The sequence below is a fragment of the Bombina bombina genome, chromosome 2 (genome assembly GCF_027579735.1).
Source record: "Bombina bombina isolate aBomBom1 chromosome 2, aBomBom1.pri, whole genome shotgun sequence".
Taxonomy (NCBI): domain Eukaryota; kingdom Metazoa; phylum Chordata; class Amphibia; order Anura; family Bombinatoridae; genus Bombina; species Bombina bombina.
The window spans coordinates 1107933269-1107956923 of NC_069500.1; the positions used below are offsets into that span (position 1 = coordinate 1107933269).

Sequence of the window (23655 nt, forward strand, 5' to 3'; positions counted from 1 at the left end):
TACGCTAAACCCCAAGATAAAGCTACAAATAAATTTAGTACTAAAGCACCATTCAATAGTATAGCAATGTACCACTGTTTAAAATGTCTAATATATCTCTGTTAATAATCAAATGTTAGCATATTCTGTGACATGTATAGGTTGCCATACCAACCTGTCTCGCTGTTTTCAAGCAAGACGACTTCATAATTATTGCGTATAAAGGAAATGTCTTTTTGCAATCCTTGCACATGGATGTCCATTACACCTGTTGTTTTCTTAGCTGGAACCCCAAGATCAGACACCTCCACTATGACAACCATATTTCTGAAAGTTTCTGTAGGTGGTAGCATTTGAAGTTTGACTTCCCCTGTTTTACTTTCGATATAAAAGAAAGGATTTGGCTTTACCAAGCTAAATACCACTGCTCCATTAGACCCTTCATCCAGATCACTTGCATGCACAATCGCTACTGTTTTATTAAATGAGCTTTCGGGTGAAAAAAGGATATACATAGGATTTTCATCAAACTGTGGGCTATTATCATTTGCATCATCTACATGGACCAATACTTTGACAGAGGCACTTTTGGCACCATGTATACTGCAGTCACTTGCTAAAACTCTAAATACATATTGATGTTTAAGCTCTCGGTCTAAAGCCCTTGTAGTTACAATACTGCCAGTTGTGCTGTTTATAGTAAACATCCCCTGAGTGTCATCAATTAGAGAGTACATTACTTCTCCACTTAATTCTTCATCTATATCTGTAGCCTGAACTGTGAGAACAACAGTTCCAACCGCAACGTCTTCTCTCACAGATGTTCGGTACTGGCTCTTAGCAAACATAGGTGGGTTGTCATTTTCATCCAAGACTTTAATATGCAGACTGGCTACGGAGCTTTTGCTAGGGCTTCCCAGGTCATAGCATTCCACGATAATGGTAAAATTGCTGACATCCTCTCTATCTAGGCGGCGGGTGGTCCACAGTTCTCCTGATGTATTATTGATGGCAAAATATCCACCCGTGTTTCCACCTTCAGAAAAGAACCAGACATAAAACAAGAACTGTCACAAAAACACAAGCAAGTGGAAATATTTATCACATTAACACTGCAAAAAATCTGCTAATTCTAATAACATGAAACATTTCTGCCTGCACAGCTAGTGTCTAAGCATTGTTGGCATACAACTGCCTTCTGTTCAAATTAAAAACCTGTATTTCATTTAAATCTGTGGGTGGTACGGACAGTAAATACAGACTGTCCTCTACATTACAGACAAATGGCTTTGCCAGATGCAAGTCCTTCTGTAAATGCTGCACACCTTGTAAAATGTGTATCTTATTTACTGCTGCATCAAGCAATCTCCTGTAGTTCTAAACTCCAAAAATGTGTCAGGCCTGACGGACTACAAATACAGGTTTGCTTTTTGGCTACACACAGCTTTAAAGAAAACAAGGGAGAAGAAGCAGCAATTATGTTTCTTCTATGCTTAAGCAAAAATATAAGAATACGAGTTGCACCCTTTAAAAAGAAAGGATTATACTACTTGTTAGGAAAATGGTAACAGGAAAAAAATAAAAAGGTTTTGTTATTCTCATTGAAAAAAGTATGACTCATTAATTTAGTAATGCTGAGATCAATAATTCTCTTCGCTGTGGTGGATTATAGCTCAGATCAGGGCCGCCATCAGGGGGTGACAGGGGTGACTCCTGTCAGGGGCCCAATGAGCCAGGGGGGCCCCATGAGACAAGAACTAAAAAAAAAAAAAAATTTTTTTTTTTTTTTTTAATTTTGGCAGCCACCAGTGGGTACTACAGCAGAGTGCTAATTGAGCATGGCAAATGTTATTACAAGGAGTAAAGTATTAGCATTTGAGATGATTTCTTAGTGTGCACTAAACCACTATGCTCAGTGTGAGACAGACTTGGCACTTTGTACAGTGTGTGCCTGAGTCAGACGACAGATCACTTTCATTTGAAGAGGAGGTAGGACTTACTTAGCAAATGTTTTTTATTTCTTTGTGCAATTTTGGATTGTAACTTCAGTGTGGTAGTAGTTGTATGGTGGGGCTAGGGGTCCATAAAAACACATTTTTTAGCAGCAGTGTATTTATGATTATTTGACAATGCTGTAGACATTCTATATTTAAAACCATGCAGAAATGTTTCCTCCTCAATACACAAATGGTAGATGCCTTTTTGGCAGATATGCATTTTATATATATATATATATATATATATATATATATATATATATATATATATATATATATATTACATTCCAGTTTACTGCCCCTTTATGCAAGGACTTTCCAGATGCAAGGAGGCATTTTATCTAAGATTTTTACATCTGCATAAAATGTTATACTCTCAGACTAAGATTGCTCAGTGTTTGAAATGAGACAGGTTAACTTAAAACTGTTCAGTTTACACTACAGCTGACTTAGTTTTGAAATACATACCAACAAGCCTAAATCCTGTATTTAACCAGATCTAATGGTATGAGTACCACAGCTTATGGTCCCACCAAGACCATATAGAGTACAGCATTTTCAAAATCCATAAGTACAGCTGACAGATGGGAAAATTTGTACACTATATTTGAAGTGGTGCTCTTGGTTGGGGAAAATGGGAAAAAAACAAACAAACATATGTCAACCTTTTAAAGGTACTTTTCTTCATCTAGCCATCTACCCAGCTCATTAATGTACAATTTTGAATTCACAGAATTATTTTTGTTTGCACATTTACAAATATGATTCTTTAAAAAGTGATCTCTAAATTTCTGCATTTTTTTTTTATCATGCATGTCACACACTGTTGATTTAGGGGATGCAAGGTGCATAAATGTTTCCTCCTGTGAGTGTTTCTGTGGGTGTATGTGTTTATGTCTTTGTGCTTTGGTTTGTGTCTCTATGTGTATGTATTTTTTATCTGTGGGTCTCTCTGTGAGGGTGGGTGTTACCGTGTGTATGTCTTTGTGCATTTTCTGTGGATGTCTGTGAGGGTGTGTGCATATGTCTTTGAGCTTTTTCTATGGGTGTTTCTGTGAGGGTGTTTGTGTGTATGTATGTATGTATGTCTGTGTTTTCTGTGGGTGTCTCTGTGAGGGTGTGTGTATGTCTGTGTGTTTTCTGTGGATGTCTCAGTGAGGGTGTGTGTATGTATGTCTTTCTGTGTTTTTCATGTGGTTGTCTCTCTGTGTGTGTGTATGTATTTGTGTGTTTTCTGTGGGTGTCTCTGTGTGTGTATGTGTGTATATGTCTTTGTGTGTTTTCTGAGGCTGTCTCTGTCGGTGTTTCCTTGGGTGTATGTGCAAGTTTGAGTTTGTGTGTGTGTGTCCATTGTCTGTTCCTTTTTAGGACATTTTGATCTTACTACTAATTATTCACATCTTTCTACAGACTTTGAGACTAACAAGACCTTTCCGGAAGTAACCACTCCACCATTTAACCTTTAAATTATTTTTTAGGCAGTTCAGGGCCCTTCCTTTCAGCCACTGCATGCTGTTGTCATAATTTAGTTGTCATCTTCCTTTACAAAAAGATAATCAGAACTCCATATTTTGTTTTCTAAATCTCCTTTTTTTACAAAACTGTAGTTTACCTCATTACTTGTCAGGTCAATGTAAACAAGTGCTAAGTGTCTGTTTTGGTTTCTGTGTCTGAGTGTGTTTCTCAGCGTGTCTGCTAGAGTGTCTATATGTGAATCCTTATGTGTGAGTGTGTTTGTGTGTTTCAGTGTATGAGTGTGTCTGTGTGTGTGTGTATGTTACTACCTTTACAACATTTCCAAGTTTAAATAGACAATTAAGAATAAAGTGAATATATGTTTTAGTCACTTGGTCAAAAATTGCACATGTCAAAGGAGGGGGGGGGGCCCTGATCAATGGTGGAGTCAGGGGCCCCAAAATTTCTAGTGGCGGCCCTGGCTCAGATGATGATGTAGGTTCTGTAATGGATAAATGATCATTTAGAAGATGGATGATCTGTAAGAAGGGATTGTGTTTGCCAGACATGCAGATATTTTACATAAACTACACATTAAATAGGCAAACAATGCTATCCTGCATATAAGAACGTCTTTTAAAAATCACAAGATTTTTTTTTCCTTGCATATAAACAATTAAAGTGTCACAAATATATAAACTAACACACATTAGGGTGAAAATAGAAATAGGAATTATCAGCTGTACAACATTCCACAACTCTTGATATATAAACTGCCTTTCCAAACTTCCAGCTATAAATTGTGTCTGATGTTAATGTAAAAACAGCTGTTGAAATAGTTTGGTTTGCATCATTAATTACCAGTTATCTGGAACATGACAAGTCTATTGTTGCCAGCATCCTTGTCTATGGCCAGTGCTGTGTGTATTATTCCCAGGTCTTGATTCTCTGGGATCTGAAGCTCCACATCAGGAAATAAAAACTCAGGAGCATTATCATTTTCATCCAATATTCTGCAGATAACGTCTGTTGTGCTGGATAATGGGGGAGAACCACCATCTGTCACTAGCACTAGTACAATTGGAAAAAAAAAAGTTCCTTTTTAAAAACAAAATGACAAATTAACAGGATATGGAAGCAACAATTGTCATTAAAAGTGATCAGATTGCATTAATAATCCACCAATCCCCAAACTCAAAGATCCAATTTCACCCAAGTCAACAAGGACTCTGAAGCAAACAACACTTATTTATAGGTATAATATAAAACATTTAAGAAATAAGAAGAAATCATTTTTAAAATAAATACATAGCCAATATTTTTTTAAAAAATATAGACAACAAATGTCAAGAGTGAACAGGATATAATTCTAGATTTTCAGATTGTATTCAGTATTATGTCATTTTAGTACACACAATTCTTCTATCCCTCTATCCTTTATTATTCTTGAAATTGTTGTTTTTTATGTCTATTTCCTGGCTGGATATCAGGCACCTAATTTCATAGTGCTATGAAAAATGTTGGGGTTTAATGAATAAATAAGAATCAATGAATGTGTTATGTGTTTAGCTAGGGCCCAGTAGTACATTGCTGATCCTGATTTTAGTTTTCAACAAACAATACAAAAAGAACAAAGCAAATTAGATAATAGAAATAAACTGGAAAATGGTTTAAAATTGCATGTACTGTCTGAATGATGAACGTTTAATTTTGACCTTACTGTCCCTTTAATGATGACTGCCTAATGTGCTTGAACGCAGTTTTATTTCACTCAATCAATAATATAATTTCACGTTAATAAAAAAATTAACATGATATTGTTCGAGTAATTTTATAGATAAATGAAAATGAAATTTAAAATTAACCTTTCATGATCCAGATACAACATGCAGTTAAAAAAAATCCAATTTACATCTACTACTCATGAACATTACTTTGTTCTCTTGGTATCCTTTGTGGAAGAGCATATCTAGTCATGATCAGGAGCATGCACGAGTCATGAGCACTATATGGCAGCAGAGTATGCAATGTTATAAACTGTTAAAAGCAATGCTGGCATCCAGTGTTAAAAAGTGTATAATATTGTTAAAAAATATGGCTGATATCAATCATTCCTATCCTATTTATTGGCCCCCAATATGTGTTTTTCAAATTCAGAGTGATCAGAATGCAAACAATAGCACTATTTCCATTCCATACTGGGAAAACAATGACTCGGATAGTGAAAAAGTGGATAGTGAAAAAGTAACCAATATGATGCGTGGACAGCATCAACTCTGGCAAATACAATCCACCACAAGTTTTAAATAATATTTTACAACAAAGTGGACACACAAAATTCAATGGCCAAATGATAAAGATAAAGTGCAAAACTGTCCTTTTCAACATGATTACAAGTATTTCAAGACCCAGACGAATAATTATATTATCTTGTGCTTGTGCCATTCAATCTGAACTGGCCACAGATTACATTTTAGATTTATATAGTAATATATAGTCTGTAATCATTAAACCTATATTCATTGCTATTGTATAGCCCCTCAGTAGTGGTGGACAGACAATTACATATGTATTTAAAAAACATATATGTAGTGTTGCATACAGCAAATGAGATCTGCAGAAAACATGAGAAAACGGAAATCATGGATGCAACATCTAGAAATAGTATTTAGCAATTGTGCTCTTAAAATGTTTGTTTTTATTATATCGTCACATTTTCAATATATAGTTCTAAGTTACTGTAATGTCATCTTATTAAAAGGGATTTTTATCAGCAATCATGTATTTGGGATTTAACAGGTAACCATTCCTTCTCGTGTATTGGAAGAGGTTACCAGGATCTTTTACATTTGTTTAAACAGAAAACAGAAGTCACAAAAATATTGATTTTAAAAGTAGCAATTTACAGTGTCAAGAGCCTCGTATCGCCTTATTCTTAGAGTAATAGAAATTCAGCAAAGACAAATCGCATTTTGTACAGTAAGGTTTGGAACTTTTGATGATATTTTTAAACTTATAACTGATCAGTTTCACAAAGTACAGGGCGAGAAATGTTAAAATCCCATTTTAGAAAATTATATAAGTTGAGGTGATTTTCTAACGTTAAATTAATTTCCTGCAGTATTCTTGATTTTAGATGAAAATATTACCGCATCAGAAAATGAGGTTTAATCAATTATTGAAAAAATGCTTTAAAAATGCACTATAATGCCAAAAGTATGTGGGCACCGGACCATCACACCCATATAAGTTGTTGGATATTCCATTACAAACCATGGGCATTAATAGGTAGTTGCCCCCTAGGAAGACAACCAGTAGTGCCAAGAAGGATCACAGAGGTTGATATTCAAACCCCTTGATCTCAGCTCCCTTAAGCACTAGAAACCCCAATGTCCACAGTTTGAAAGATAATTGCCAGCTCTCAAACAGTGTGTGTCTTGGGCAGATTAAAGTTACACAGCTATAAGGAAAGGCCCCGTTTTATATGAGAATAGCCCCTTCTTATTACTATAAAGTTTAAGGGAAAACACACACACATTATTTATATCCTTATTTAAAAAAAGTGCATTTTCACACTTTTTGTTGCAGATTTCTTACAAATCATGATATATACATAAAATAAAGGTATAGTTTTAATCTGCTGGGTCTCCTAAAAAAATATATAATATATGTGTGTTTCTCACTGAAAATGGGTGTTAGGACTAATGGTCATAAGACATTTGGTCATTGGACATATGGTCATAGCCATATGGTCATAAGGACTTTTGGTCATAAGGACATATGGTCATAAGGACATATGGTCATAAGGACATATGGTCATAGGACATTTGGTCATAGGACTTTAGGTCATAAGACAAATGGTCACTATTGCTCATAGTAAAAAGTCCTGTGACCAAATGTCCTATGACCATATGTCCTATGACCATATGACCAAATGTCCTATGACCATATGACCAAATGTCCTATGACCATATGTCCTATGACCATATGTCCTGTACATTTTTTATATGAATCTAAAAGATAGTTTTTTATTTTATGTTATTTCTTTAAAAGATTGTTTTTTTATTTTATGTTAATCAATAGATTAAAATAAAAAACACAATCTGGCCCTACACTTTTTTATCAATAACTAGACCATGATGATCTAAGGTGCATTGGGATAGCATGGTGCAGTGTATTAGCTCATGCATCGCCTCATGCACCAAGCAGTAAACAGCACAGTGGTCATTTCTCCCCATGCAAGTGTGAACATTGCTGTGCCCTCATTTGCATATGGAAACAGGTAATTTCCTGCTAATAATGCTAATGAAGATTTAACCTTACCCTGGAAAAACAGCCCCTTTTGGTTAACTGACTTTTATTGGAGTTTCACCTTTCTACAAAGTATTGCACTACCCTGGGGGTGAAATGTCCCTGTAGGCATTGGCATCACTGGGGGAGGGGTGGACCACACCCGGGTGACAAGATTGGGGGGGTGACACGGTACACCACCAGGCAGGCAGGAACTTACTCTACTTGACTAATCCTCCTTACGGCCGTTTTGAGGGGTGGTTCAAATGCCCGGGGCACTTGCTGTATTTAGGAATGGTTGTTATAAAAACAAAACACAAAGAAATAAGAAATAAACAAAAAACAAACAAAAAAAAACCATTTTATTTATTTTGTTGCCACCATGGGCAGCTTTGCTTTGTAGTAAGAGTATTTCTGCTCTATACTCCCCCTCCTGAGCTGCCCCCCCCACAAGCACAGTGAAAGGTGCCATAACCAGTGGCGTCACTAGGGGGTGCGGGCCGCACCAGGGTGACACCCTCCAGGGGGTGACACCAAAAAAAATATTTTTTTTTTTTTTTTTTTTACATTTTATTGAAATTCAAAGAAATACAATGTAGGAATGCATATATTTTTTTATTAGAGGGGCCAGCATTTGTGAACATTATTGGGACTGGGGAAGTTGTAGACACACAATTTTTTGCCCCTTGAGCCAGTGCTGCAATTTCAACAAATAGTTTTCCCGGCTGCTTTTGCTTGTTTGTACTTTGCTCCTCCCCTGCCCAATTTCACTATGAATGTTGTGGGTGTGCCGTGGGGCTTGCAAAGTTGCGCTGCTAGCCTAAACCTGCTTGCTCAGTGACATGCGGCCCAGGGCTGTGCACTGACAGACTTGGAACAGAGTCAGAGAGCAGAATTGTCATAGTTTGCGCGCCTAAACCTTTTCTTCAGTGATTTATTTTAGAGTGCTCTGTTTATCTTTCATTTGATGTCCTGCTGAGCCAGGGAGCAGCTCTAGGCATGAGCTTCATAATTATTAATGCAGTGCAGTTTACATATTTTGTATGTGTGTGTCTGAGTTTTTGTGTGTCTCAGTGTTTTTGTGTGTGTGTCTGAGTGTGTTTCCGAGTGTTTGTGTGTGCATCTGAGTATGTTTTTAAGTGTGTCTGAGTGTTTGTATGTGTGTTTGCCTGTGTTTTTGTGTGTGTCTGCTTTCTGGGGGGGTGACACCATGACTTACCGCACCGGGTGACACCAACCCTAGTGACGCCACTGGCCATAACTTCCTTGTTCTATAGCCCTGTGCTATGCAGAGAGAGGGAACAAGCTAAATCCCTGTGCTATGCAGAGAGAGGGAACAAGCTAAATCCCTGTGCTATGCAGAGAGAGGGAACAAGCTAAATCTCTGTGCTATGCAGAGAGAGGGAACAAGCTAAAGCCCTGTGCTATGCAGAGAGAGGGAACAAGCTAAAGCCCTGTGCTATGCAGAGAGAGGGAACAAGCTAAAGCCCTGTGCTATGCAGAGAGAGGGAACAAGCTAAAGCCCTGTGCTATGCAGAGAGAGGGAACACGCTAAAGCCCTGTGCTATGCAGAGAGAGTGAACAAGCTAAAGCCCTGTGCTATGCAGAGAGAGGGAACAAGCTAAATCCCTGTGCTATGCAGAGAGAGGGAAAAAGCTAAATCCCTGTGCTATGCAGAGAGAGGGAACAAGCTAAATCCCTGTGCTATGCAGAGAGAGGGAAGAAGCTAAATCCCTGTGCTATGCAGAGAGAGGGAAGAAGCTAAATCCTTGTGCTATGCAGAGAGAGGGAACAAGCTAAATCCCTGTGCTAGCTAAATCCATGTGCTATGCAGAGAGAGGGAACAAGCTAAAGCCCTGTGCTATGCAGAGAGAGGGAACAAGCTAAAGCCCTGTGCTATGCAGAGAGAGGGAACAAGCTAAATCTCTGTGCTATGCAGAGAGAGGGAACAAGCTAAATCCCTGTGCTATGCAGAGAGAGGAACAAGCTAAATCCCTGTGCTAGCTAAATCCATGTGCTATGCAGAGAGAGGGAACAAGCTAAAGCCCTGTGCTATGCAGAGAGAGGGAACAAGCTAAATCCCTGTGCTATGCAGAGAGAGGGAACAAGCTAAATCTCTGTGCTATGCAGAGAGAGGGAACAAGCTAAATCCCTGTGCTATGCAGAGAGAGGAACAAGCTAAATCCCTGTGCTATGCAGAGAGAGGGAACAAGCTAAACCTATGTGCTATGCAGATAGGGTTGCCACCCGCCCCGGTTTCACCGGGACAGTCCCGGTCGGGTGCTCTGTGTCCCGTGTCCCGGAAATACCCTTAAATGTCCCGGGCTAAGATCTCCCCTGGCGCAGCAAGCAGGAGTAAGCTAAGCACAGATTCAAAAAAATTAGCTGCCAAGGGGAGCTCTCAGCCCAGGAGGAGATACGGAGCCTGGAGTGTGTGTGGGAGGAGGAAGAGGCCGGGTCGAGACTCGGTATTGGTGGGCTAACAGGCTGGCCTGGAGGGGATTTGTCAAGTGCTGCGGCTGCGCAGCTGTGTGTGATGCTCATAACCTTGTGCGCAAATTTATTAGCGTGGTCAAACACAGCAGAGGTGCAGGCGCACGGCGCAGGCAGCGAGCCAAATCGATGCCGGTCCCGTTAGGTAACAGCACAGAGGTCAGGACGAGGTACGTTACGTACAATGTATAAACCATTTGCCTGACCATGTATTTGCATATGCTCCCTGGGTGGCGAGCGTAAAGCTTGACTGTTGTGTTTGTTCCATGTCTTATTTACATAATTGACAGCCTAAACTCAAAGCTCTGCTGTCGGTTCTAGCTACTAGGAACACCGTTGGGTTTGTTTTTAATTGGAGAGGAAGCTTTCTCCTAGTCAGAACTTAGGGTCGATCACTTAAACAGCAACTGTGGAATCTGAGGTCCTTGGGGGATCTGTCTATAGCAGACACCTATCCATGCTGTCAGAATATGTTGATAAATGCGCTATCACTATATTATCCGGCTTTGTTAGCTCAAAAAAAAAATTTTGTAGTCTGTGTGTGCATCTGTCTTTAAGCAGTTGTTGTTGCAGTACTCTAAAAACACTTTTCTAAATAATGTTTTCTTGCTTTACAATAGTGCACTTAGTATGTCTACATTATATATATATATATATATATATATATATATATATACTGTGTGTGTATGTGTGTGTATATATATATATATATTTTGTAATTAATTTGAGGCCGTGAGAAGCCACACCCCAAACCACGCCCAACCCACGCCCCAAGCCACACCCCCAAGCAACACCCTATCCACGCCCACTTAAAAAGTGTCCAGGAATTTTTTGGGCAAAAGGTGGCAACCCTATATGCAGAGGGATGGAACAAGCTAAAGCCCTGTGCTATGCAGAGAGAGGGAACAAGCTAAATCCCTGTGCTATGCAGAGAGAGGGAACAAGCTAAAGCCCTGTGCTATGCAGAGAGAGGGAACAAGCTAAATCCCTGTGCTATGCAGAGAGAGGGAACAAGCTAAATCCCTGGGCTATGCAGAGAGAGGGAACAAGCTAAAGCCCTGTGCTATGCAGAGAGAGGGAACAAGCTAAAGCCCTGTGCTATGCAGAGAGAGGGAACAAGCTAAATCCCTGTGCTATGCAGAGAGAGGGAACAAGCTAAATCCCTGGGCTATGCAGAGAGAGGGAACAAGCTAAAGCCCTGTGCTATGCAGAGATAGGGAACAAGCTAAATCCCTGTGCTATGCAGAGAGAGGGAACAAGCTAAATCCCTGTGCTATGCAGAGGGAACAGCTGCCCAGAGCAGTGTGTGAAGAAGTAGAACCACCTTGTTTTACAGTAAATGCTGCAACTTAAGCTGTTGCTTAAAGGCAACCTATTTGTGAAAATGGTGATTTAACATGTGTCTTTTGTGAAGCAAAGTTTTCTTTTACTGTGTGGTTTTTACTCTTGTACATTGCCATACACATTGAAACATCTCCATTTTGTTTATTCAATAAAATGTAATATTGCACTTTACATACTTATTGTTACAACTTTTTTTTGCTGGAATTACATTTAATCACTTGTTCCTTCTCAGTCACACTACACAGTACCTGCCTCACCAGTCAGCAATCTGATATTGTTCTTGTTTCAGATCTACCCTGGGCAGGGAAACTAGTTATTTTCTCCTATTTTGCCCTGATCACCAGTCATATCTTGCACCCAACCCCTTCCCTTGTGCTCTTCAATATCTATCCATGAGACTCTCTTATTCAGACAATGATTCAACCATTTCTAGAAAGCTGTGTTGTCTACAGTAGGCCGTTTCTCAAACAAACTTGTATATTGTTTCAATAGCTACTTGTTAACCCCTCCTATGCCTTTGTACCTTTTTATCAAAGTGATGGTAAATCCAAGCGTTTAACAAACGCTAGCATTTACCATCACTAAAAATAAAGTAGACTTGATTGACCATGTAAAAAAGGGGGCTAAACTCACCCTTTTTGTGCCGTTGCACAGCACTAAACTCAGAGACTCTGGCTGCCCACGGCACATCTGTCTTCTACCAATGAGGTGCCGCTTGCACCTCTAAACCAATAGTTGTGTGTACATAAAGAAACCTGTCAATTGACACGCACGACTATTGGTTAAGAGGTGCAAATGTTACCTCATTGAGGGAAATCGATGTGCCGTGGGCATCCGGAGCTGTTGAGTTTAGTGCTGTGCAATGGCACAGAAAGGGTGAGTTTAACACCCTTTTTTACATGATTGCTTAATTAAAGTCACTTTAAGATTAAATTATTTTTTGTGTGCATAAATGTTGAGTTCCTCTGTTTGTGTAACTAGATGTACATCTACATGTACTGTCTTTTTATAACTGTGTGTGTATCATTATAAATGCATACTTATGTAGCATTTTTCATGTGTATGTACATATGTCAATGTATCTGTATGTTTGCATAGTTGCTGGGAAAGTCCCGGAATTTGGGACCCAGTCCCAGCCATTTAACCCTTTGCGTGCTAACGACGGCTCTGAGCTGTCGCAAATTGTCCCAGACTAGTGATGACAACGGCTCAGAGTTGTTGCTAGCACTCACCCACCTTGAGGGCAATCTAGGGGCTCCCACCTACTCCCGATTCGCGTGGTGACGTCACAGCGCAAATTTATTTAAAATGAAAAATGGACAATATAGGGAAATGGGGGCATGCTGCTTAGAAGCCTGTATCTCAGGCATCTAAGCAGCTACAGACCCCCCAGACCCACCATTGGAAAGGTAATTGTCCAACCGTTCAAACTGTAAAAGAATTGGGGATCTGGAAAAAAAAGTAAAAAATAAATATATTTAAAAAAAGTTAAAAATAAAAAAGCTCAAATCCAGCTTAGCATCCAGGTGGGAGATGAAGGGTTAAATGTCCTGGACTGTCCCCGGCTTTTCTCGTGCCACAATCTGATTGGCTCTACAAACTGTCATTCGAGTCTGTAAATAAATCCCACCCTCTTATGCACCGTGCACCACTATTGGGCGGCTCGATATCGCAAGAAATTAGTCTTTGCCCCTTGGTTCCCAGTGAGCATGCACACTACACGTGTGCTCATTGGTAAATAAGGTGTGAGAGTACAGCATATAACTATAGGGAGCGCAAACTGCAGGGCCGTGCAGCTTCTAGGTTGCAGTCTGTGGGTGTGTTCAGCGCATCCTCATCTTTGCTGCCAACTTGTCTGTTATAGCTTCTGTGCCACCACCTCTGTCACTGCGGACCTGCCAGCACTATGGCTTCAAGGTATGGAATAGCTGTGTAACTTTACCCCATATAAGTAGATAAACTTGCTGAGTTTTAAACTGTTTTTCCAGCGCAACGGGTTGCAATCGCTCCTACATTATAGGGGAGGATTTGACTACATTTCCCAGCATCCTTAGCAACTTCCTATACAATGAAGGGCATGGAGAAGTGAAGTGCATGGTGCTGTTCCCATTTAAGTCCCAAAAATTGGTATTTATTTTTACTGCTGTAAAGCCGCTCAGGTACAGTGCAGTAAAGTTATATAATTGTAAGTACAGAACCGTCGTCTTCTGTAGTGACCACAGTCACGCCTGAATAATCTATAATACGGGTGTCAGTAAACCAATGATAGCTACTGAAATGATTTATAAGTTACTGTGAGGGGCTCTGTGAGTGAGGCAGAGGGAACCTTTCTATAATATATATATATATATATATATATATATATATATATATATATATATATATATATATATATATATATATATATATATATATATATATATATATATATATTTATTTATAAAATATTTTGCCAGGAAGGATACATTGAGATTTCTCTCGTTTTCAAGTATGTCCTGGGTCCACAAAGCATTGCACTGATACAATAGAGTACAATAAAATACAAAAACAATATTAATACATAATATATGCACAATTTAACTTAGAACACATAGGAAATATATAATTAACCATGGCAGGTGCATTCTATTTTGAGATATGCAAAGAGGGATCTCTTAAAGGATTTTAGGCTTGGGGAAGGTTTTAAAGTGTGCGGGAGGTCGTTCCATAATTGTGGTGCTCTGTAGGAAAAAGAGGATTGAGCTGCTTTCTTTTTGTATGGAGGCAGACTAAATAATCTGCTGGTACTGGATCGGAGGTTATGGGAGGTGGGAACAGCCAAAGAGAGCAGTCTGCTCAGGTAGGGTGGAAGCTTCTCAGAAAAGCTCTTAAACACAAGGCTGGAAAGATGGAGGGTGCGTCTGGATTCCAGCAACAGCCAGTTTAGTTCTTTTAGCATGTCACAATGGTGGGTCCTTTAGTTACATTGTAGCACAAAGCGGCAGAATGAGTTATACAGTGTATTAAGCTTATTTAGGTGAGTTTGCGGTGCAGGTGCATATACTACATCCCCATAATCCATGATTGGCATCAGCATTTGCTTTACAATCTTTTCCTTTACTGTAGGGCTGAGGCAGGATTTGATTCTGTACAGGGCACCCAGTTTTGGATAGAGTGTAGATGCAAGTGTTTCTATGTGGAGGCCAAAAGATAAATTGGGGTCTAACAACATACCCAAGTATTTGAAAGAGTAGACTGCGGTCAGTGTGCCATTTGATTTTGTTTTGATGCGTAGATGGGAATTTTGTAGTTTGTGTAATTTAGGTACCGTTCCAAAGATCATTGTGACAGAGTTTGTTTTTTGAGATGCAATTTTCTACCTCTGTGAACTGGTCTTGGAGCACTGCTTCAAGCTGCGGCAGATCGGATTTGTTTGCATAGATTACTGTGTCATCTGCGTACATGTGTACAGTTGAGGATTTGCAGACATTTGGCAGATCATTTAGAAATAGTGTGAATAGCAGGGGGCCGAGAATGGAACCTTGGGGAACACCACACGTGACTGTGAGAGGGAGGGAGTCAGAAATGGAGACATACTTTGATCGATCTGATACATATGATCAAAACCAGGTTAGCGGACGATCACCAATACCTGAGTTTTTTAGTTTGAGCAGTAGTATGTTGTGGTCTACTGTGTCAAAGGTCTTTGCAAAATCAAGGAAAATAACTCCTGTTAGGTCTCCTTGTTCCATGCCAGTTTTGATGTCGTTGCAAACTTTTAGGAGGGCAGTTGTAGTGGAGCCATTCGGGCAAAAAACCTGATTGAACAGGGGTCAGATAGTTAAATTGTTGGTAATATCACATAGTCATACATAGTTGGGTATGGACGCATTTTTCTAAGATTACTAAAATGACAATACTGGGAGCAATGATATTGGGAGATAGTTAGTAACCAAGGTTAACTCCACACTTTTATGGATAGGCACTACTCTTGCAGTCTTCCAAAGTTTGGGTATGTATCCAGACACCAAGGATTTGTTAATTAGGGTTGTGACAGGTTTGGCAATTGCCGGCGCATTGAGCTTTAACAGCATTGCTGGGATTTTATCAGGTCCGGACTGGTTTTTCATTTTTAGATTATTAAGGTGTTTCTTAATTACATTGATAGGTACAGGTCTAAAATTGAACTTCTCTATATTTGGTCTTTGCAGGTTTAGTGGGGCCTGATCCACATTTGTAGTTTCAGGATGCGTGTCATTTATTAGTTTGTCAATCAGGGTGGTGGAGCATCTGACAAAATAATTGTTAAAGGCATTTGCTACTTCTAAGGGAAGTTGCAGGGTTTGGTTGTCCACTTTGACAGTGGAGGGTTGGGAGTGGATTGGGGGAGTGTGTAAGTTATTTATGACTTTCCAAAACTTTCTAGGGTTTGATATGTTATTGTTCAGATTTTCACAGAAATATTGGGCCTTGGCAAATTTTGTTTGTTTAGTGCATATATTAGTTTCGCCATTGTCTATATACACTGTGATCGTTCATAGAGCCAGTATGCTTGAACATTGACCACAATGAATCCCGAAACTGGTACATTTGAATGAGGTCAGCTGTGATCCAATTCATATGCGCTCCTTTTACTCTCACCTTACGCAGCGGGGCATGCAAATTCCAAACTTGTAGGAGTTTGGACTGGAATCTGGAATTTTGTTTAATCTGTGCCAGGGGAGGTTCTTGATGTCATTTAGAAATTATTGAAGATTACATTTTTAAAGAACCTGGTGATTTTAACCTTGGGAGGGTATTTAGTAGCCTTTATTTTGCGCACCCAGTAAACTAAGCAGTGGTCACTGAAACTGTTAGGGAGAACACCTGCCTCCTGGATTCGGTCAGAAGTGGAGAGAATCCAATTATTATTATTATTATCGGTTATTTGTAGAGCGCCAACAGATTCCGCAGCGCTATATGTGGTTATGGCTTTTAATGTTTATGCGAGTTGGGGAGGAAATTAATTGCGTTAGCTGCAAAGTCTTAAACGGTGAGCAAGAACTATTGTTTTTAGGATTCAGCCAATCAATATTAAAATCTCCAAAGACCAAAATGTCTTTTTTTTGTTTTGAGCAATGGTTTCACTAAGGAGATGGGCTATGTCAGAAAGGGAATGCACAGGGGAGCTAGGTGGGCGGTAGATTCCTGCAACAATGATTGATTTACTGCACGGGATCTCAATTGTGCCAGAAAGGAAATCAAAGGTGGCAGGAGAGCTAAATTGTTGTAAGGGGGTGTACTTTATGGAATTGTCAACATAAATTACAATGCCGCCTCCTCTTTTTGCTGTCATTTCTATGTCTTCCAGAAGGCTACCTGTTAAGTTTGCAGAGGGCAGATTGAACAGCTGAGTGTAAATATCTTTGTATTTTCTTGGAGTTCTGGGGCAGGAATATATTTCAAATCAGGCTGAAGGAGAGAGAGATATTAGGGTCCTGATGGGCCTGCAAAAAGAGTTTTAAAGGAATGGGAAGGGTGCATTTATGGACATTTGAGCTAAGGGTCATTCAAGCAAAAACAAAAGATCAAAATATTACAGAGATAATACTGAGGTATACAAGGGGGTGAAATAAAACCATTAAACAAATAAATAGAAATATATATATATATATATATTTCTTCTGTTAAGTGTGATCAGTCCACGGGTCATCATTACTTGTGGGATATTAACTGCTCCCCTACAGGAAGTGCAAGAGGATTCACCCAGCAGAGTTGCTATATAGCTCCTCCCCTCTACGTCACCCCCAGTCATTCTCTTGCACCCAACGACTAGATAGGATGTGTGAGAGGACTATGGTGATATATTTAGTTTTTATATCTTCAATCAAAAGTTTGTTATTTTATAATAGCACCGGAGTGTGTTATTCCTTCTCTGGTAGAATTTGAAGAAGAATCTACCTGAGTTTTTCTATGATTTTAGCCGGAGTAGTTAAGATCATATTGCTGTTTCTCGGCCATCTGAGGAGAGGTAAACTTCAGATCAGGGGACAGCAGGCAGATTAATCTGCAAAGAGGTATGTAGCAGTTTATTATTTTCTGACATGGAATTGATGAGAAAATCCTGCCATACCGTTATAATGTAAACTCAGCCTTGAATGCAGTAGATGTAGCTGATATCAGGCTGTCATGTATGTATATTTTACACTTCAGTTTTCTGGGAAATGGTACTTCTCTGGCTTTTAAACTGTATACATAGACTTAACCTATTTTGCAGGGACTTGCAATAGGTTTTAAATGACAATTAATTATTGAGGTAAAACGTTTTTTTGCTGGCATGTAAAAACGTTTTTTTCTCTGAGGTACTGGGTGAAAAAATGTTTTGGGCACTTTTTTTCCACTTGGCAATAGTTTTGATTTAAATTAGAGCAGTTCACTGATCCCTCTCACTGTTATGTGTGTGGGGGAGGGGCCATTTTGGTGCTTTCACTATGCATCAGAAAAACTCAGTCAGAGGTTCATTTTCTTCCTGCATGATCCGGTTCATCTCTACAGAGTTCAGGGATCTCAAGAGTCTTTTTTGAGGGAAGTAATCATTCACAGCAGAGCTGTGCTGATTGTATTGACTGTGATATAAAAAACGTTTATTTGTGTATTTTTTTCTGCTGCCTGGGTTAGTTATCATTTGCTGAGGGGAACAATCCTTTGCTAAAACTGTATATTCTGACAAAGATTGATGCTATAACTTAATTATTTTATCTGTTATAATATTTTCTGTGCTTCTTAAAGGCACAGTTCGTTTTCATATTATTTGTAAATTACTTTGAAAAGTATTTCCAAGTTGCTGTTTATTTGCTAGTGTGTTAAACATGTCTGATTCAGAGGAATATCTCTGTGCTATATGTGTTAATGCCAAAGTGGAGCCCAATAGAAATTTATGTACTAAATGTATTGATGCTACTTTAAAAAATAGTCAATCTGTACAAATTGAACATATTTCACCAAACAACGAGGGGAGAGTTATGCCGACTAACTCGCCTCACGTGTCAGTACCTGCATCTCCCGCTCAGGAGGTGCGTGATATTGTAGCGCCGAGTGCATCTGGGCGGCCATTACAAATCACATTACAAGATATGGCTACTGTTATGACTGAAGTTTTGGCTAAACTACCAGAACTAAGAGGTAAACGTGATCACTCTGGGATGAGAACAGAGTGCGCTGATAATGCAAGGGCCATGTCTGATACTGCGTCACAGTTTGCAGAACGTGAAGACGGAGAGCTTCATTCTGGGGGTGACGGTTCTGATCCAAATAAACTGGACTCAGACATTTCAAATTTTAAATTTAAGCTTGAGAACCTCCGTGTGTTACTAGGGGAGGTATTAGCGGCTCTGAATGATTGTAACACAGTTGCAATCCCAGAAAAAATGTGTAGGTTGGATAAATATTTTGCGGTACCGACGAGTACTACTGACGTTTTTCCTATACCTAAGAGACTTACTGACATTGTTACTAAGGAGTGGGATAGACCCGGTGTGCCTTTCTCACCCCCTCCTATATTCAGAAAAATGTTTCCAATAGACGCCGCCACACGGGACTTATGGCAAATGGTCCCTAAGGTGGAGGGAGCAGTTTCTACTTTAGCTAAGCGTACCACTATCCCAGTGGAGGATAGCTGTGCTTTTTCAGATCCAATGGATAAAAAATTAGAGGGTTACCTTAAGAAAATGTTTGTTCAACAAGGGTTTATATTGCAACCTCTTGCATGTATTGCGCCTGTCACGGCTGCAGCAGCATTTTGGTTTGAGTCTCTGGAAGAGACACTTCAATCATCCACACTAGATGACATCACACACAAACTTAAATTCCTTAAGTTAGCTAATTCATTTATTTCAGATGCCGTAGTACATTTAACTAAACTTGCGGCTAAAAATTCAGGATTCGCCATTCAGGCACGCAGAGCTCTGTGGCTAAAATCCTGGTCAGCTGATGTTACGTCTAAATCTAAATTGCTTAATATTCCTTTCAAAGGGCAGACCTTATTCGGGCCCGGCTTGAAAGAGATTATTGATGACATTACAGGAGGTAAAGGTCATGCCCTGCCTCAGGACAAGGCCAAAGCCAAGGCTAGACAGTCCAATTTTCGTTCCTTTCGTAATTTCAAAGCAGGAGCAGCATCAACTTCCTCTGCACCAAAACAGGAAGGAGCTGTTGCTCGCTACAGACAAGGCTGGAAACCTAACCAGTCCTGGAACAGGGGCAAACAGGCCAGAAAACCTGCTGCTGCCCCTAAGACAGCATGAATTGAGGGCCCCCGATCCGGGACCGGATCTAGTGGGGGGCAGACTTTCCCTCTTCGCCCAGGCTTGGGCAAGAGATGTTCAGGATCCCTGGGCGTTAGAGATCATATCTCAGGGATACCTTCTGGACTTCAAATCCTCTCCCCCAAGAGGGAGATTTCATCTGTCAAGGTTGTCAACAAACCTAACAAAGAAGGAAGCGTTTCTACGCTGCGTACAAGATCTTTTATTAATGGGAGTGATCCATCCAGTTCCGCGGTTGGAACAAGGACAAGGGTTTTACTCAAATCTGTTTGTAGTTCCCAAAAAGAGGGAACCTTCAGGCCAATCTTGGATTTAAAGATCCTAAACAAATTCCTAAGAGTTCCATCGTTCAAGATGGAAACTATTCGAACAATTTTGCCCATGATCCAAGAGGGTCAGTACTTGACCACAGTGGATTTAAAGGATGCTTACCTTCACATACCGATTCACAGAAGTCATTACCGGTATCTAAGGTTTGCCTTTTTAGACAGGCATTACCAGTTTGTAGCTCTTCCATTCGGACTGGCTACGGCTCCAAGAATCTTCACAAAGGTTCTGGGCACTCTTCTGGCGGTACTAAGACCGCAAGGAATTTCAGTAGCTCCGTACTTAGACGACATACTGATACAAGCTTCAAGCTTTCAAACTGCCAAATCTCATACAGAGATAGTACTGGCATTTCTAAGGTCGCATGGATGGAAAGTGAACGAAGAGAAAAGTTCTCTCTTTCCACTCACAAGAGTTCCCTTCCTGGGGACTCTGATAGATTCTGTAGAAATGAAGATTTACCTGACAGAGGACAGGTTAACAAAACTTCAAAATGCATGCCGTGTCCTTCATTCCATTCAAGAGACCAGAAATTCTCTTCTATGGTGGCTTTATCGGCCACATCTGTCCAGGGGAATGCCATTCAGCAGGCCAGACTGGTCAATTGTAACAACAGACGCCAGCCTACTAGGTTGGGGCGCTGTCTGGAATTCTCTGAAGGCTCAGGGACTATGGAATCAGGAGGAGAGTCTTCTTCCAATAAACATTCTGGAATTGAGAGCAGTCCTCAATGCTCTTCTGGCTTGGCCCCAGTTAGCAACTCGGGGGTTCATCAGGTTCCAGTCGGACAACATCACGACTGTAGCTTATATCAACCATCAGGGAGGGACAAGAAGCTCCCTAGCAATGATGGAAGTATCGAAGATAATTCGCTGGGCAGAGTCTCACTCTTGCCACCTGTCTGCAATCCACATCCCGGGAGTGGAGAACTGGGAGGCGGATTTCTTAAGTCGTCAGACTTTTCATCCGGGGGAGTGGGAACTTCATCCAGAGGTCTTTGCCCAAATACTTCCACGTTGGGGCAAACCAGAGATAGATCTCATGGCGTCTCGACAGAACGCCAAGCTTCCGCGCTACGGGTCCAGATCCAGGGATCCGGGAGCGGTCCTGATAGATGCCTTGACAGCACCATGGACCTTCAGGATGGCTTATGTGTTTCCACCTTTCCCGATGCTTCCTCGATTGATTGCCAGAATCAAACAGGAGAAAGCATCAGTGATTCTAATAGCGCCTGCATGGCCACGCAGGACTTGGTATACAGATCTGGTGGACATGTCATTCTGTCCACCTTGGTCGTTACCTCTGAAACAGGACCTTCTGATTCAGGGTCCTTTCAAACATCAAAATCTAACTTCTCTGAAGCTGACTGCTTGGAAATTGAACGCTTGATCTTATCAAAGCGTGGTTTTTCTGAGTCAGTTATTGATACCTTAATACAGGCTAGGAAGCCTGTCACCAGAAAGATTTACCATAAAATATGGCGTAAATACCTATATTGGTGCGAATCCAAAGGTTACTCTTGGAGTAAGGTTAGGATTCCTAGGATATTGTCTTTTCTACAAGAAGGTTTAGAAAAGGGGTTATCCGCTAGTTCCTTAAAGGGACAGATCTCAGCTCTGTCCATTCTGTTACACAAGCGTCTGTCAGAAGTTCCAGACGTTCAGGCTTTTTGTCAGGCTTTGGCCAGGATTAAACCTGTGTTTAAAGCTGTGGCTCCACCATGGAGTTTAAACCTTGTTCTTAACGTTTTACAGGGTGTTCCGTTTGAACCCCTTCATTCCATTGATATAAAGTTGTTATCTTGGAAAGTTCTATTTTTAATGGCTATTTCCTCGGCTCGAAGAGTCTCTGAGTTATCAGCCTTACATTGTGATTCTCCTTATTTGATTTTTCACTCGGATAAGGTAGTTCTGCGTACTAAGCCTGGGTTCTTACCTAAGGTAGTCACTAACAGGAATATCAATCAGGAGATTGTTGTTCCATCCTTGTGCCCAAATCCTTCTTCGAGGAAGGAACGTCTTTTGCACAATCTGGATGTAGTTCGTGCCCTTAAATTTTATTTACAGGCAACTAAAGATTTTCGACAAACGTCTTCCCTGTTTGTCGTTTACTCTGGTCAGAGGAGAGGTCAAAAAGCTTCTGCTACCTCTCTCTCTCTTTTTGGCTTCGTAGCATAATTCGTTTAGCTTATGAGACTGCTGGACAGCAGCCTCCTGAAAGAATTACAGCTCATTCCACTAGAGCTGTGGCTTCCACTTGGGCCTTTAAGAATGAGGCCTCTGTTGAACAGATTTGCAAGGCTGCAACTTGGTCTTCGCTTCATACTTTTTCCAAATTTTACAAATTTGACACTTTTGCTTCCTCGGAGGCTATTTTTGGGAGAAAGGTTCTTCAGGCAGTGGTTCCTTCTGTATAAAGAGCCTGCCTATCCCTCCCGTCATCCGTGTACTTTTGCTTTGGTATTGGTATCCCACAAGTAATGATGACCCGTGGACTGATCACACTTAACAGAAGAAAACATAATTTATGCTTACCTGATAAATTCCTTTCTTCTGTAGTGTGATCAGTCCACGGCCCGCCCTGTTTTTTAAGGCAGGTAAATATTTTTTAAATTATACTCCAGTCACCACTACACCCTTGGCTTCTCCTTTCTCGTTGGTCCTTGGTCGAATGACTGGAGGTGACGTAGAGGGGAGGAGCTATATAGCAACTCTGCTGGGTGAATCCTCTTGCACTTCCTGTAGGGGAGCAGTTAATATCCCACAAGTAATGATGACCCGTGGACTGATCACACTACAGAAGAAAGGAATTTATCAGGTAAGCATAAATTATGTTATATATATGTGTGTGTGTGTGTGTGTGTGTGTAGGGGGCTATGTGAGTGATGCTGGGTGTGTGAGGCATTTTCCTTTTGCTCCCATTTCTTTCATCAATTCCATTCCATACATTCCCTTTCTATACCTTTTAGTTTCCTATTTTAATTTATATATATAATCTGCATCATAATAAATAGGCAGAGCTAAATTATGCTAATTATGTGGGTTTGGCAAAGTGGGCAGAACTTTATAGCAGGGTGTGTGGTAAAAAATTTCGAGCAGGTAATTGATAGCTGCAAGGTGTAATACAGCATATCATCAGTGTGTTAGTATCAGCTTTTTTAACTATATTAGTGTCAGCTTTTACATCTAATAAATTTTTGATACTAGTATCAAAAATGTATTAGGTGTAAAAGCTGACACTAATATAGTTAAAAAAGCTGATACTAACACACTGATACTAGTATCGAAAATGTATTAGATGTAAAAGCTGACACTAATATAGTTAAAAAAGCTGATACTAACACACTGATGATATGCTGTATTACATGTTGCTTTTAGTAATTTTTAACATCAAGTAACCATTGATTGGCCAATCACGAATATTTTTGGCTATAGAATAATTGCAGAGTATATATTAAATGAGATCAGAAACTCATTTATATATTTAAT

At 40.0% G+C, this 23655-nt stretch overlaps 1 protein-coding gene across 1 annotated transcript in view; it reads right to left on the bottom strand.

The window, feature by feature from the left end:
- The window catches only part of DCHS2 (dachsous cadherin-related 2), a 546419-nt gene that overhangs the window by 67064 nt on the left and 455700 nt on the right, over positions 1–23655 (bottom strand). Inside the window, exons 14-15 of the mRNA XM_053700224.1 lie at positions 4293–4502; positions 155–1015 (exon numbers count right to left, since the gene is read on the bottom strand). Of these exons, the coding sequence (XP_053556199.1) occupies positions 155–1015; positions 4293–4502 (1071 nt within the window). The remainder of the gene's footprint in view (positions 1–154; positions 1016–4292; positions 4503–23655) is intronic.